This window comes from Odontesthes bonariensis, chromosome 20, assembly GCF_027942865.1.
Source record: "Odontesthes bonariensis isolate fOdoBon6 chromosome 20, fOdoBon6.hap1, whole genome shotgun sequence".
Lineage (NCBI taxonomy): Eukaryota > Metazoa > Chordata > Actinopteri > Atheriniformes > Atherinopsidae > Odontesthes > Odontesthes bonariensis.
The window spans coordinates 2,063,866-2,081,076 of record NC_134525.1 but is presented as its reverse complement, the minus strand read 5'-3'; the positions used below and the strand labels follow the sequence as shown (position 1 = coordinate 2,081,076).

The 17,211-nt window shown below is 44.3% G+C and overlaps 1 protein-coding gene across 5 annotated transcripts in view; it reads left to right on the top strand.

Moving 5' to 3' along the window:
* LOC142370092 (sodium channel protein type 3 subunit alpha-like) overlaps window positions 1–17,211 on the top strand; it is a 316,646-nt gene that overhangs the window by 159,288 nt on the left and 140,147 nt on the right. For all 5 annotated transcript variants that reach the window (XM_075452519.1, XM_075452518.1, XM_075452520.1 and 2 more), the window contains exons 10-13: window positions 7,595–7,736; window positions 11,759–11,956; window positions 14,822–15,004; window positions 15,085–15,342. In XM_075452519.1, the coding sequence (XP_075308634.1) occupies window positions 7,595–7,736; window positions 11,759–11,956; window positions 14,822–15,004; window positions 15,085–15,342 (781 nt within the window). The remainder of the gene's footprint in view (window positions 1–7,594; window positions 7,737–11,758; window positions 11,957–14,821; window positions 15,005–15,084; window positions 15,343–17,211) is intronic.

Sequence of the window (17,211 nt, the reverse complement as noted above, 5' to 3'; positions counted from 1 at the left end):
CCCCAGCCTCTCTCTGCACTCACATGCCTCCATGTTGACTCACTCGCCGTGAGACGGACGGCTGGAAGTGGAGGAATGAGCGAGTGTGTGTGATGACTTCATCGTGTTGTCAGAGCGCGTTGGGCTCACTCAGATCAAACAGTAACATCAGCACATCTGAATTTTCTCCGGAGCTGTTACTGTAATCACGCCGACCTCCTGGGCCGTCTGATCCAATCAGCATCGATCGCTGTTACCGTAACGTTTGTATCAGCAGCTGCGCTAAGTTTGTTATCAGAGTCACGTTACATAACCGCCTCAATCAGCCGCATCAACATCGACTCTGCTTGTTATTACCATTAATAACTGAAGGATTTTATTTCATATTTAGTTTATTTTATGATTTAAACCAGTGATACTCACTATTTTTTTTCCCAAGAGCCACATTGGCAGCAAAATCAAGGTTAGAGCCACTTTTACCACAACATACTAAAGTCCCCTTTTGCAAATATGCATTTCTACATATAAAACATCCCACAAAAAAAGGAACAACACAGCCAATACATTTTCAATTAAGACCAAATTTACCTTAATACTGGGATGAGCAGAAGCTGGCGTGCATGTGCTTGACTTTCTTCATGTTGTATTTGTAGTTTGTTGTTGTAATCATAGTGAGACATTCAGGATGAGCATGGTTTTTGTGCTGTTTTTTGCCCCTTTTTAATTAAAAACCGATCCATTGTGCCTGCATCTGGCGCTGGCTAAAGGAGCTAGCGTGCGCTGACTAAAGGAGCTAGCGTGCTCTGTGGTCAAGTGTGACGGTGGTTTAAGCGGGCTACGTTGCCAGGTTTAACAGAGCCCCCTTTAGGAAACACCATTAAGCCTTAATTAATACTTAATAAAAATACTTAATACTACAAAAACGCAAACTTAATAAAAATACTTAACACTGTGCAGTATTCACTGTGTGTTATTTGAAAAAATGTATTGTTATTGTTAGCATATTGTTATAAGCTACGATGCGAGTGTGAGCCGCGCAATGAGTATCTCTGATTTAAAGCATCAACAGAGGAGTTTTTCAATCTTAACCCTTTAAGCGCCAAAGTCGCAATATTGCGACAAGAAGCGGTGTTGACTTTAACAGACGATAGAGCCAAGCAGAGTGTCAAATTTGCCTTATACTCCCGTCCACTAGTTGGCAGACATCCCCAACTTATACTTTGGGTCGGAATACGTCACACTGTAATGTAAAATGTTCGAGGAAGTCCATTCCAAGTTGTAGGAGAAAAAAACGGAGAAATTGTGCCACGGATCTTGATTGCTGAAGCGGTATTGCTGGATTACAAGAGTTAGAGACAAAATAAATAAAAGATGACTGGGAAAAAGTTTACTTATAGTGATGTGATGGGTTTCCTGTTCGCCGATTCTGATTCAGAAGGGGAAAATCTTTGTTTTGGAGATGACGGTCGGTCAACTAGTGAGCTCGCTGGTGCGTCTTTGCATGGCAATGGCGGTGCTGGGCAAAGCGAGGAAAATTGGAAAGGCTACTAGGAGTGTTGGTATTCATAGGGGGGCTGGTGGGAATGGTGGAAACAGTGTAGGTGAGAGTGGCGCTGGGACCAGCGTGAGTGTCAATTCTTTCTAGCCTACCGTGCTAGCCATGGTGCTTTACTGCGCGTCAATGCTGCGGCTGTGCAACGCACCAATGTCTCCAAAGCACAAAACACTACATTTTCCAACTCTTTGCCAAACACAAGCAGGGGTAAACGGGGACTTAGTGTCCGTAGAAGGGTTGGTGGGTGTCGGATTGGCCGCAGGGGTCTGAATAGGGCGGAAAGTAGCGAAGATGAAGCGTTGCTAAATGGGAGAGGGGGTGAGAGGAATGAACGTGGCCGGAGTGCCCGTGGGAGAGGCAGCAGGGGGAGGCTAAACAGGGCTGGTAATGGTGACTGGGTCTTTTTGAGAGATGAGGAAGTTTTACAGGAATGGATAAAACCCTTTGATGAGGCAATTGGCTATCGTGGTGATAGAGAAATTCAGACTGAATCACAACCTCTCGATTTTCTGTCCCTCATGGTGTTTACATGTGTTTGCTACTATATGGCACAGCAGTAGTCAAAATGTACAATTCTTAGTTTTATTATACTGTTTTCCTGTTCATTTGTTATGTGGTTAGCATAACAAAGGGACAGGGAATAATCTGTCTAAACAATTTCAACATCCATTCAAAATATCAATCTTGAAAGTTGGCTGCCACTATCTGGTGTCAAAGTATGCAAATTAGATTAGTAAATTATTCCCCACATACACTTAGGGTGATTCTCAATATTGTGCCAACTGTCTGTGTGCTGTGCCTTGCCATGAGAGGTTCCACACTCTAAAGAACTACAAACTGTAATCTGGATAGATGGGCACAGATAAGGCCTCTGCTTCTGAAAAACGCCTGCTGTTTATGAGTTTTGTTGTATAATAATGGTTATAATTTGCAACATTTGGCTTACAATTCACTGTTTGCTTGTCCATTTGATATGTGGATAACATAACAGATGGATGGAGGGGTGGATATGATGAAAAAAGTTCAACACTATCAACAATATCATTTATTTCCTGAGAATTATTGAATTCCAAAATGGCCGCCACCATATGACGTCATAATATGCAAACTAGATAGGAAAATTTACGACCTACATGAAATTCAGGTCATTCCCAATATGTTTCTCATTTACACTTTGTCTCTATCTCTAACCATTTAGAAGCCACAGCCTTTTGAAATTTAGATGTCAAAATCTAGTCTTTTTAAAAAAAAAAACCTGGCGCCTAAAGGGTTAAAACTGTGTTTTTGACTCGTTCTTGAAACGCGCACATCTGCCCGGGGATGAAACTGCCTCAGCGTCCAGAGGCTGAGGTACAGCAGAACATCTGGTTTGATCCAGTTGAACATCTGGTTTGATCCATTTGAACATCTGCTTTGATCCAGTTGAACATCTGGTTTGATCCAGTTGAACATCTGGTTTGATCCATTTGAACATCTGCTTTGATCCAGTTGAACATCTGGTTTGATCCAGTTGAACATCTGCTTTGATCCAGTTGAACATCTGGTTTGATCCAGTTGAACATCTGGTTTGATCCATTTGAACATCTGCTTTGATCCAGTTGAACATCTGGTTTGATCCATTTGAACATCTGCTTTGATCCAGTTGAACATCTGGTTTGATCCAGTTGAACATCTGGTTTGATCCATTTGAACATCTGCTTTGATCCAGTTGAACATCTGGTTTGATCCAGTTGAACATCTGGTTGGATCCAGTTGAACATCTGGTTGGATCCAGTTGAACATCTGGTTGGATCCAGTTGAACATCTGGTTTGATCCAGTTGAACATCTGGTTTGATCCAGTTGAACATCTGGTTTGATCCATTTGAACATCTGCTTTGATCCAGTTGAACATCTGGTTTGATCCAGTTGAACATCTGGTTTGATCCATTTGAACATCTGCTTTGATCCAGTTGAACATCTGGTTTGATCCAGTTGAACATCTGGTTGGATCCAGTTGAACATCTGGTTGGATCCAGTTGAACATCTGGTTGGATCCAGTTGAACATCTGCTTTGATCCAGTTGAACATCTGCTTTGATCCATTTGAACATCTGCTTTGATCCAGTTGAACATCTGGTTTGATCCAGTTGAACATCTGCTTTGATCCAGTTGAACATCTGGTTGGACCCAGTTGAACATCTGGTTTGATCCAGTTGAACATCTGCTTGGATCCAGTTGAACATCTGCTTTGATCCAATTGAACATCTGCTTTGATCCAATTGAACATCTGCTTTGATCCAGTTGAACATCTGCTTTGATCCAATTGAACATCTGCTTTGATCCAGTTGAACATCTGGTTTGATCCATTTGAACATCTGCTTTGATCCAGTTGAACATCTGGTTTGATCCATTTGAACATCTGCTTTGATCCAGTTGAACATCTGGTTTGATCCATTTGAACATCTGCTTTGATCCAATTGAACATCTGCTTTGATCCAATTGAACATCTGCTTTGATCCATTTGAACATCTGCTTTGATCCAATTGAACATCTGCTTTGATCCAGTTGAACATCTGGTTTGATCCATTTGAACATCTGCTTTGATCCAGTTGAACATCTGGTTTGATCCATTTGAACATCTGCTTTGATCCACTTGTCGTGGCTTTGCAGGCCTCGGTTTTAAGCGCCACCAGCTGCCACCAAATGTGCCGTAAAATGATGACAAACACAAGCGGGTCGGCCGGAGGGGAATCAGCACGCCTGATGGCGGGGCCTGATGGCGGGGCCTGATGGCGGGGGCCTGATGGCGGGGCCTGATGGCGGGGCCTGATGGCGGGGCCTGATGGCGGGTGGGAGCCTGATGGCGGGTGGGAGCCTGATGGCGGGGGGGCCTGATGGCGGGGGGGCCTGATGGCGGGGGCCTGATGGCGGGGCCTGATGGCGGGGGCCTGATGGCGGGGCCTGATGGCGGGGCCTGATGGCGGGGCCTGATGGCGGGTGGGAGCCTGATGGCGGGGGGGCCTGATGGCGGGTGGGAGCCTGATGGCGGGGGGGCCTGATGGCGGGCGGAAGCCTGATGGCGGGGGCCTGATGGCGGAAGCCTGATGGCGGGCGGGGGCCTGATGGCGGGCGGAAGCCTGATGGCGGGCGGGGGCCTGATGGCGGGGGCCTGATGGCGGGCGGAAGCCTGATGGCGGGGGCCTGATGGCGGAAGCCTGATGGCGGGCGGGGGCCTGATGGCGGGCGGAAGCCTGATGGCGGGGGCCTGATGGCGGGGCCTGATGGCGGGGGCTGATGGCGGGGGCTGATGGCGGGGCCTGATGGCGGGGGCTGATGGCGGGCGGGAGCCTGATGGCGGGGCCTGATGGCGGGCGGAAGCCTGATGGCGGGGGCCTGATGGCGGGGGCCTGATGGCGGGGGCCTGATGGCGGGCGGAAGCCTGATGGCGGGGGCCTGATGGCGGAAGCCTGATGGCGGACGGGGGCCTGATGGCGGGCGGAAGCCTGATGGCGGGGGCCTGATGGCGGGGCCTGATGGCGGGTGGGAGCCTGATGGCGGGGGGGCCTGATGGCGGGTGGGAGCCTGATGGCGGGGGGGCCTGATGGCGGGCGGAAGCCTGATGGCGGGGGCCTGATGGCGGAAGCCTGATGGCGGGCGGGGGCCTGATGGCGGGCGGAAGCCTGATGGCGGGCGGGGGCCTGATGGCGGGGGCCTGATGGCGGGCGGAAGCCTGATGGCGGGGGCCTGATGGCGGAAGCCTGATGGCGGGCGGGGGCCTGATGGCGGGCGGAAGCCTGATGGCGGGGGCCTGATGGCGGGGCCTGATGGCGGGGGCTGATGGCGGGGGCTGATGGCGGGGCCTGATGGCGGGGGCTGATGGCGGGCGGGAGCCTGATGGCGGGGCCTGATGGCGGGCGGAAGCCTGATGGCGGGGGCCTGATGGCGGGGGCCTGATGGCGGGGGCCTGATGGCGGGCGGAAGCCTGATGGCGGGGGCCTGATGGCGGAAGCCTGATGGCGGACGGGGGCCTGATGGCGGGCGGAAGCCTGATGGCGGGGGCCTGATGGCGGGGCCTGATGGCGGGGGCTGATGGCGGGGCCTGATGGCGGGGCCTGATGGCGGGCGGGGGCCTGTCACCTCAGTCTGCTGGTGAGCCCGGGGTTGTCGGTTTGAGTCCCTGAACAGTGAGTGCACAGCAGCAGCCTTTATCTGTGCCTCAGCACGGCGGCCCTGAGTGAGTTTTTGTTCTGGAGGTTTTGTTGCTAATTTAACTCACATCAGAGTTCAGCTGGACACCATTTAAATGGGCCGCTTCTGCTCACCTGCTTTATTTTGAATGAAAGGAACCTGAAGCATTAAAGCAGGGCAGGGTCGGAGCAAACCTACTTTTAAATCTTTCTCTGATCACACTCAGTACTTTTACATTTTCCTACAATGGCTGAAAGCATGACTCACCCTTTTATTGTGCTCCTCGCCTTCACCGGGTTGGTCAGGTGGAGACACAAGGCGTGATGATTGGTTAGTTTCATCAGCCAATCAGAGCAGAGAAGCAACGAGGAATGAATACCAGCTCACTTATAATGATGAAGCTGTCATTCCTGCGTCTCTGGTGACAGTTTCAAAATGATGCTCACCGCCGTGATTAGACATCAGCGTTCAGATGTCCCAGAACCATTTTAGGTGGATGTAGCAGTCATTAGCTTATGATGCAGGATTAAAATAAGAGTAGGACTAAGCACGATTAAAATGTTTAATCTAATTAATCACATGATTTCCCTGATTAATCATTTGTACGCAAAATCCAAAAATGAAATCAAAAGTAGTGTATAGCTTTTAGCATTTAGCTTTATTTTAAATGTGCTGCCATATGAATGAAAGTGCCATAACATTTGTTGTGCAAACACACTTTTAACATCAGCATCTTTCTGTAGTTTTTATGTAGAAGCCTCGCTCCACTGTCTGTTTCCTTGAATGACTTGCTGCTATCAGTTGTGTGTTTTGCCTTTAAGTGATATTTTAGACTGGAACTACTACGATTACTTTCTTTTCCTGTTCCACAGCAGACAGCGACAGACTTTTACAGAATAAAAGCCTGTGAGCAACAGCCTTTTACAAAATAAAAGCCTGTGAGCAGCAGACTTTTATAAAATAAAATGAATAATAAAACAGGGGTGGTCCATGGGTTTAGCAGGCTTTCCTATCCATTAATTTTAAATTGATGAATTAATGATTATTATTATTATTTAAATTTTTTTAATGATTTTATTTACCTGTAAAGCACTTTGAATTACCTTGTGTACGAATTTTGCTCTACAAATAAAATTGCCTTGCCATGCCTAAAGGCACAAAAGCCTTTAATAATATATATATATTTTTTTTAATTAAAAAATAAATAATAAATTAAACATCTCTCTTCTCCGGGAGGCTCTCCATAAATCAGCCTTAAGACCCAAAGGGAATCCAGGGGTCTGTGTAGAGTTCTAACCATAGATTCTGGTACCTTGTTGGCATTTTTGGGGCAAAGACGGGAACGTTCAGGAAGCTCCTGACACATTAAATGGAAAAACAAGCAGGTGGCGTTCAACATGCTGCTGCTTTGGTTCCAGATGTTTCTAAATATGTTAAAGGACAAAGCTGAAATCTTAAGGTGTTGTTGGTTTCAGGTTTAGCATATTTATGGCCCGATCAGAAGGATTCTCAGGTTGTTTCCCAGCTTCTCTGCCGGCCTCCCATCAGATGTGGCCCTGTGGGCGGCCATGAATGTGATAAGATGTGAATGTGGAATATCAATTATGACAAATGCCTTCCCTGCGTTATCTGCTCCGTTTCCGCGGCGACACCACGTGTGGGCGGGCCGGAGTCGCCCGGCGGAAACGAGCCTTCAGCCGTACACAGCGATGGGGAAGCTGGTGTTTAGGAACGAACAGAAAGATGGACGGATGGAAACGTCGCCCACGCCCTTCTGCTCGTTCTGCAACGGTGGCTGACACCTTCCGAATCCTGGAAAACCTGCAGAGATTTCTGTGGGCGATAAAAGACGGTTTCACGACAGATTCTGAAGGTTCTGTGTGTGTGTTGCAGGAAGTGTCCGGACGGGTTTGAGTGTCTGAAAGCGGGAAGAAATCCCAACTACGGCTACACCAGCTTCGACACCTTCGGCTGGGCCTTTCTCTCGCTGTTTCGCCTGATGACACAAGACTACTGGGAGAACCTCTACCACCAGGTAACGCCGAGGATCCTGTCGGGTCCCACAGCGAAGCAGTAACACACTGGAGAAAAATCTAAGTCTTACCAAGTATATTTGTCTCATTTCTAGTCAAAATATCTCATTACACTTAATATACAGGGTGGCCGCGGGTCCTTAAAAAGTCTTAAATCAATTTTCCTGAAAATAAGACCTTAAAAAGTATTAAATTGTCTTAAATTCAGTTTGCATGGGTCTTAAATATTTGTGTATTTTTCCTTTTGCTCTAAAGGAACATTATTTTTTTTTTAAATATATTTACTTGATTTTATAAGCATTTGTTCATGGGACTTAAATGTTCTGAAAATATTGTAATAAATTTAATTTAGGACTGATGACATTTTTGTGATCTTTTCGCATGACACACATTTAGTCGATGTTCTTAAACTCAACCGTCATTTGTCATTTTACCGTTTTACTGTCAGTGTGTTTAATTAGTATTTATTATATTTCCATCGTACGTTTGGTCTTAAATTTAATTTAGAAGTGGTATTAAAAGGTCTTAAAAAGTCTTAAATTTAACTTGTTTATACCTGTACTGATATAAGACACAACTGCCTAACAAGCACCATTTCAGCCAGATATAGGGACTTGTTTGAAGACAATACATCTGGAATATCTTGTTAAATGAAAAAGTCTTGAAAACAAATTGTTTTGAGTCACATCTCATATGAAACAAGCTTTTTTTTTACATTTGAAGAGGTTTTTAAGCTAATTTCAAGATCACTTTTATCTCAAAAGTCCCAAATATCACATTTTATTTCAAGAAATCTTGACAAGCCGATTTTCACTAGTTCCATTGGCAGATTTTTTGCTTATTTCAAGCAAAAACGTCTTTTATTTGTTGTTTTTCTTACTTTTGAGGGGCATTTTTTCCAGTGTATAAGTCCAGTTTGTATTGTAGTTTTAGTCCAAATGAGGCACAAACAAGAACAACAACATGACATTTTACAGCGTTTCATTAGATATTTGACTAAAGCTCCGTCACTGCGGGGATTTCTACCATCCATCCAAAGTTCTATTCAACCAAATGTTGTACTTTCAGACTCTCCCAGAGTCTCTGCTGCATTTACGCTCGCTGAGAACTTGGAAGTTTTGACTTTCAACTAGAAAAGGATCACTGGAAAAAATGCCCCTCCAAAACTAAGTAAAAAAACAACAAATAAAAGACGTTTTTGCTTGAAATAAGCAAAAAAATCTGCCAATGGAACTAGTGAAAATCGGCTTGTCAAGATTTCTTGAAATAAGATGTGATATTTAGGACTTTTGAGATAAAAGTGATCTTGAAATTAGCTTAAAAACCTCTTCAAATGTCAAAAAAAGCTTGTTCCATACGATATGTGACTCAAAACAATTTGTTTTCAAGACTTTTTCATTTAACAAGATATTCCAGATGTATTGTATTAAAACAAGTCCCTATATCTGGCTGAAATAGTACTTGTTAGGCAGTTGTGTCTTATATTAAGTGTAATGAGATATTTGGACTAGAAATGAGACAAATATACTCTGTAAGACTTTGATTTTTTTCCCAGTGATGATAGAAAGAGGCATCAAAAGCAGGGTTTCCCCTCAAAGGCAGGAGGCGTGCAGGTGATGGACGGAAAATAAACTTTAATAATTCACCAAACAAAGGCACGGCGGAGGCAGAGAGTCGGAGAGCAGACGTACAAATGAACAGGAAACGAGGAGCAAACAGTAATCATCGGCCTGGAAAGAGGAAGCATAACGCAGACAAAAGGAGGTTATATTCAGAGGAGAGCAGAAGAGGCAGGTGCAGCCATCCATGTTCATGGCTCTGTTCAGCTATTGTTTACCATGAATGTGAAGCTTTTCCAGCCAAAATGCTCAGAAAATGCATTTAATGTCTGACTCAGCATCTAATTCAGAGTTGGGTGCACGACTCTGAGAGGCAGGAGGGCGGATCGCATACCTGCAGACCAGACAGTCGTGAAGCCAGAAGTCACTAATCCGTAGATAGTCGTTCTGTTTCAGCTTTCTTCTTTGGGTGTAAGAAGTAAAAGAGGAAGTTTAACACGTCTCAGACATGCAGTGAATCCAAAGATCACAGATGATCTACAGGAGACACGTCCTGAACCACAGGGACATGTTAGCTTATCGATCACACGGCGGGGGGGATTTACAGCGTTTAAAGTTCTTAGTTGGTACGTTCCTCCTAATATGAGGACGGTTGAATGATTTATAGGGCTGGGCAACAATTAAAACGTTTAATCTAATTAATCACATGATTAATCACGATTAATCGCATTTTTACGCAGAATCCAAAAATGAATCCAAAAGTAGTGTATAGCTTTTAGCATTTAGCTTTATTTTAAATGTGCTGCCATATGAATGAAAGTGCCATAACATTTGTTGTGCAAACACACTTTTAACATCAGCATCTTTCTGTAGTTTTTATGTAGAAGCCTCGCTCCACTGTCTGTTTCCTTGAATGACTTGCTGCTATCAGTTGTGTGTTTTGCCTTTAAGTGATATTTTAGACTGGAACTACTACGCTGAGAAGACAATTCAACTTGGCAGTGTTTACAGATGACTTTGGTTCTGTCGACTCCGCCGTCTGGAAGAACTTTAAAATGAAAATGGCCGAGTAAAAGTTCCGTACCCTTCTCCATGTTTGGTGGATCCGCCGATTACTTTCTTTACCTGTTCCACAGCAGACAGCAGCAGACTTTTACAAAATAAAAGCCTGTGAGCAACAGACTTTTACAATAATAAAAGCCTGTGAGCAACAGACTTTTACAATAATAAAAGCCTGTGAGCAACAGACTTTTACAAAATAAAAGCCTGTGAGCAACAGACTTTTACAAAATAAAAGCCTGTGAGCAACAGACTTTTACAAAATAAAAGCCTGTGAGCGACAGACTTTTACAAAATAAAAGCCTGTGAGCAACAGACTTTTACAAAATAAAAGCCTGTGAGCAACAGACTTTTACAAAATCAAATAAACTGGAAAGCTGCAAGCAGCTGTATGCGGGACCGAGATACACACGCACGATACCCTCTGCGTACGTACGAGCACGTAATAACCCCAATGCGGAGGGGTTTTTGAAAATTTCTGAGCCATTTTGCTCCGCCCACACACGATACCCTTTACATACGGACGAGGTCGTCAGGGTGGACGTGTGTGGCAAGTTTCATGACTTTGCGATGATGATAAGGCTTTCAAATCACAAACGCCATCACATGATTTTCACCGCCTGGCCACGCCCACACCGTTCAGAGTTTGGAAAAGTTTTTCAATGAATTTATCCCCCGTTGTCTTAAGAGTAACCTGGCTAAGTTTGAAGCTTGTAACATTAAATCTGTAGGAGGAGTTTGATCAAATGCAAGACGTGGAATCGGTCAAAAATGGCACGAAAACTCACTTTCCATCCAAAATGGCCGCCTTCCTGTGGACGTGGGACCATGGCGGCAAGAGACTTTTTTGTGCGTCTGGGCATGATGAATGAGTGTACCGAATTTCGTTGTCCCACGTGAAACTAATCCTATTGCGGGACCATTTTTAAGCACCGTAGGGGGCGCTACAGAGTCAATGAGCGACTCCCAAAAATATAAAGTTTAGATTCTTTCATGTCGTCGACTGGCAGGTGGCGCTCGCAAAATTTCCTGAGTTTTCGAAGAATAAGAAAGAAAGAAAGAAAGAAAGTAAGAAACAAGAAGAAGAAACCTTACAGATAAAATAGGGTCATGCACTCTCTGAACTTTCCTATCCATTAAAGGCACAAAAGCCCTAAAAAAAAAAAGTTTTTTTTTTCATTTCAAAAAATAAATAAATAAAACATGCCTTAGTGCGTGATAAAATATTTATCGGCATTAAATAATTAATGCGTTAACTCGATAATAACGAGTTAACTCGCCCAGCCCTAATGATTTAGCATTGATCGTACTGTTGGAACAACATCTGTACTTTGGGCCCAGCGCTGATGGTCATACATAAAGTACACCGACTGTCTTCAGCCCACTTTTGACTCGTGTGCCTGCAGACTCTGCGCTCGGCCGGTAAGACGTACATGGTGTTTTTCGTGGTGGTCATCTTCCTGGGCTCCTTCTACCTGGTCAACCTCATCCTGGCCGTGGTCGCCATGGCGTACGAAGAGCAGAACCAAGCGACCATCGCTGAGGCTGGCCAGAAGGAGCGCGAGTTCCAGCATGCCATGGAGAGGCTGAAGAAAGAGCAGCAGGTAAGAGAGTGGTTGTAAGGGGTCCAGGTGGGTTCAGATCCGGCTCTGAGGCTGGATGTAGGAGGGAATGGGCCGACATCAGAGCCTTACCAAGAGATATCACCAAGAGAGTCGCTGTTAATGACCCAAACAATGTGAACTCATGAAGTTTAAGACATCTGAACAGTATCTATGGCTGTGTTTGAAACCGCATACTTCTCTTACTACTCCTACTAACAGTAAGCGAGTTTGAGTAAGCGAGAAGTTCCCGGATGCATACTAGATTCTCTGAAATGTTGGGTATGCATCATGAGGTCACTACTCATACTCAAACTACCCAAGATGCAACGTAACGTGACGTCGCCGATCGTCATTTCCTGTCAAAACGGCGGTTTCAAGCAAGCTACAACGAGGGTAGGTTCACTTCCTGTTTTCAAAACAAAAGCACCAATTGTATCCTTATGCTGCGTGTACACCAAGAGCGACCTCCGCTACCTGGTAGCGGAGGTCGCTGGAGAAGCTTCGCTTGAGAATTTGCTTTGGTAGCTTTGGTAGCTCGTGACGTCACATTTAGAATGTTCAATTTTTAAAGGCCCCGCGGCTGTGCAGCACCCCCGCGAGAAAAAAACATGAGGAAAGAGAGGGCAGGGACACGAATAAACGTGTTGTTATTTACAATTTGTTATACAAGATATACATCACGTTACAAATTATGTAAAACTACATTAGGTACACCTGAGAAGAGCAGGAATAGCAGAGGCAGCTGTGAAAAATAAACTAAATTCGAAATAAAATCCGAAATAAATCCGAATTAAAACTTAATTGCAGTGAGAAAGGTATGCGTGGGGTTACTACGCTATTGTATTGAAGCACTCGACACGGCAATTGCAACAGTCTCAGGATTAAACGACTATTGTTTGGATAGGAACCAAAGTTTACACGTTTGTTTCCGCGAACCCCGCGGATTGTCGGACCACTACAATCTGTGGATTGTCATTGGTTTTCGCCGAAACGCGTCATAGCTCATTACCATAATGTTAGCTTGAGTTTAATCGCTTGAATCCGCTCTGGTAGCCCAGGTAGCTCACCCTCCATAGAGAAATAATGATTTCCGGCTCTCAGGTAGCGTAGGTCGCTCTTGGTGTACACGCAGCATAATGGCTTTCCCTTTGATAAAAGGCAACGGGTATTTTATTTTGTGAAAATAACCGGAAGTGCGTCGCTCACTGTGGCTAGTTTTAGTAGCGCCGAATTCGTGGGGACAAAATTGTAAACAGCCGGTATTTTGTCAGGTTTTCAACACGTTGGGGATCTAAACGACGACTTTCTCACCTGAAAATGTTTCAAATGTTGCTAAAGTTTACAGAGTTTAGAGCTTAAGAGAAATCAGCTTCAGGCCGGCTGATTTCGGCTCGGGCAGGAGCGAAATGCATTGTGGGTAAACGCTCTGGATACTGTGTGATCGATTAGTATGTAGAATGGAAGTATTTAGTATGGAGTATGCAGTATGCAGTATGTAGTGTGTAGGATGTAGTATGTAGTATGGATTATGGATTATGGAGTATGCAGTATGTAGTATGTAGTGTGTAGTATGGAGTATGGAGTATGCAGTATGTAGTATGCAGTAAGTAGTATGTAGTATGGAAGTATGTAGTATGCAGTATGTTGTATGTTGTATGTTGTCTACAGTAGTAGATGAACCCTCATCTTACTTTGAAGCTCCCAGCTCCCAGAAGTGACGTTGACGCAGCTTTAGCAGCAGAGAAGCTATTAGGCTTGTGTTGATAATAATAATCTCCTGGACTATGTACAAACTTCCAAATGTATCGTTTTGTGAGTACAGACCATATTTGTACTACTGTAGAAGTTTGGTGTCATGGCATGTGATTTTAGTGTGGTAATTTTGGAGATACTGCCGGGGTCCGTTAGCGCTTGTAGCCTACTAAGCTATTCGGGATAAGCTAACTCGGCTAAGCTAACTCGGCTGATGTTCGGCCAAGATCGGAAAAACTTCGGGTGGGCTACTTGGCTGGATGTCACAGTTCAAATGACCCGGTGAATCTACTCCGAACCATCACTTTAAAACCAAAATAGTCCCACACGACTGATGTGCAGTTCCTCTTTGAAACTAGCATCCCCGCAGGGTCTGGTTCTGTTGAGCCTGAGGCCATTGTGTAGGTTACAGCTTTGCTTGCGAGTCCTCTCCGGTAGACTGTTTCATAACTTTGCTCCCCGTGTCACGTGACCAGAGTGCAGCCTCTGTGGTTAGACAATCTCGTTTGATCATATCACATGTTTTACTCGCGCATGTCACGTGAACAGAGTATAATCGTAGCCTTTTTTTTTTTTTTTTTTTTTTTATAATCGCAGCCTTTGCGATTAGAAAATTGCACTTGGTCATATCGCGATATTATCACAAATGCAATATATCGTTCAGCCCTAGTATGTAGTATGCAGTATGTTGTATGTAGTATGTAGTAGGGAAGTATGTAGTATGTAGTATGGAAGTATGTAGTATGTAGTAGGGAAGTATGTAGTATGTAGTATGGAAGTATGTAGTATGTAGTAGGGAAGTATGTAATATGTAGTATGTAGTATGTAATATGTAGTATGTAGTATGCAGTTTGTAGTATGTAGCATGTAGTTTGTAGTATGTAGTATGTAGTATGGAAGTATGTAGTATGTAGTAGGGAAGTATGTAATATGTAGTATGTAGTATATAATATGTAGTATGTAGTATGTAGTATGTAATATGTAGTATGTGGTATGTAATATGTAATATGTAGTATGCGGTTTCGAACGCAGCCTTTGTGTCCTCTGTTTTATCGTCTGTTCTTCTTCTTTGTTGATAATAATAATTTGGTAACTTTTGAACTGTTCCACCAGTTTTCTACGCAGAAAACGCTGGACTCGGACTCACAGATGTCCCCGGACCTTTCACCCTTCGGCCCGCAGCCGGACACCATGGAGGAGCGGAGGCGGAGCCAAGCCCTGGTGGGCGTGGCTGACGTGGAGGCCAACCTATCAGAAGAGAAGCTGCTGCAGGTGGAAATGATGGACGGGGGAAAGGTAAGAGAAGAAGAATCTGAAGCTTTAATCTCCCTGCTGAGTAAAAACAAAGATTGAGACATTTAAACCTCCTCCTCCAGCCCCTCCACCCGCTCCTCGCCCGCTCCTTCTCCACCAGGACTCGGCGAAGCAGCCAGGTCTCTTCCATCTTCAACTTCCGGCTGAGGAGCCGGGGCTCGGAGGGGGAGATGGCCGACGACGAGTACAGCGTCCCGGGCGACGTCGTGGAGGGCGTCGGGGGGCGGACGTACAGCGGGGGGACCTTCAGCGGCATCCTGCCCAATCCGTGGTCCAAACGGCGACTCAGCACCTACAGCACGGCCAGCAGGAGCTCGCAGGTGAGCCGCCCCTCTTCATTCTGATGGCGTCAGTGTGCACGGGACTTAGCCGGACGATAGGATAGCATAGAATAGAATACAATGGAAAAAATCAAAGTCTTACCGAGTATATTTGTCTCATTTCTTGTCCAAATATCTCATTACACTTAATATCAGACACAACTGCCTAACAAGCTCCATTTCAGCCAGATATAGGGACTTGTTTGAAGACAATACATCTGGAATATCTTGTTAAATGAAAAAGTCTTGAAAACAAATTGTTTTGAGTCACATATCATATAAAACAAGCTTTTTTTTTTTTACATTTGAAGAGGTTTTTAAGCTAATTTCAAGATCACTTTTAACTCAAAAGTCCTAAATATCACATTTTATTTCAAGAAATCTTGACAAGTCGATTTTAACTTGTTCCATTGGCAGATTTATTTGCTTATTTCAAGCAAAAACGTCTTTTATTATTTTATTTTTTTAGGGGCATTTTTTTTCCAGTATAGAAAAATACTTTATTCATCCCCCAATGGGGAAATTCAAATTAGTCATGTAGCTAAAAAAAAATATTAATATTTACAATGATTTTATATTAACAACAACAATAATAATACCAATTCTAATAAAAAATACTACTACTAACTAATAATAATAATAATAATTATAATAATAATAAATCAATAAATCAAACTAAAAAAAATACGATATGAGATGGTTGGGATGTAATAAGGCGAATAACACACGAGGCTACGATTTGTTCAGTAAGATGGGACCAGCTAAGAATCCCAGAAGAGACGGATGTGAAACAAACTCGAGTTTACATGAAGATGAGAATATATTTCTGCACACATTTAAGGGATTTTAGACTATATTAGACCCTTTTTTGGGTGCTCATTCTGGATTTACACTCAGCTCAGCTGCTTTTTATTCACACATTTGATTAGAACTGAAAGAGCAGCCAGTTCCCAGTCGTTGGGAGTGACTGGCAGGGACTTGGCCAGGAAGCAAATGGCCTTCGAGTGAAGCAGCTGGCTGTTCTGAGTGGCTGGATCTGTAAAAGATGTGATAAACAAAAGGTGAATGGGAAACAACTCGCATAAAAAGCACTAAGAAATGTTGAATCTCTCTTCAGGTGGTTTTGCCTGCTTTGCAGAGGACTCGATGCTCATTAGGAGGACCGGAAACAGCTTTGAGGATCATGTCCGATGACATGACCTGTTTCTGATCTGAGCCGGAAAACAACAAACTTCCCAGATGTAGAATAAAGTCATTCCCAAAGAGGAGCTGTCACTCATTTCCTTTAGTGGATGTCCACCACAGTTGTTGTTGTTTTCCTGCTCGAAGTTCGTGTCCAGCTGGGACAACGACTTCTTCTGCTTGATTCCAACTAGGGCTGTCGCGGTGAGGGAATTCCCACCGCGGTGACTCATAGCCGCTCAACAGCGCGGTATGCGGTGATATCGCATTTTTGTTCATTAGGCTACTTTCCACGACACGGAATGTTAGATGAAAATCGAGCGCATAATCCGTCTTTGTTTCCCAGCGATTCTGACATTTCACTTTGCTTTGCCTGTCATTTACTCGCTCACAGACCAACATAGCGGAGATCAAGCAGCGCATACCCCAGTTCTGCAACATTGTTGGAGACCTGCGCACGTTTCGTTTAGTAATGACGGAGAAAAACGAAGCAGATCAGCGCAGCAGTTGAGCTCACGTGTCCGGGATACAGTTTTTTTTAAACAGACTGCCCACCGTCCAACCAACCCAAGCTGAACTTTAACTGTTTCCGCGAAGTTGTTAGAGCTTATTTCTGGCCCGGCACATTTTTTAAACGTTTTTTTTATTTTTTTTTATTTAAATAGTTTCACCTACACAGTTTTGTTG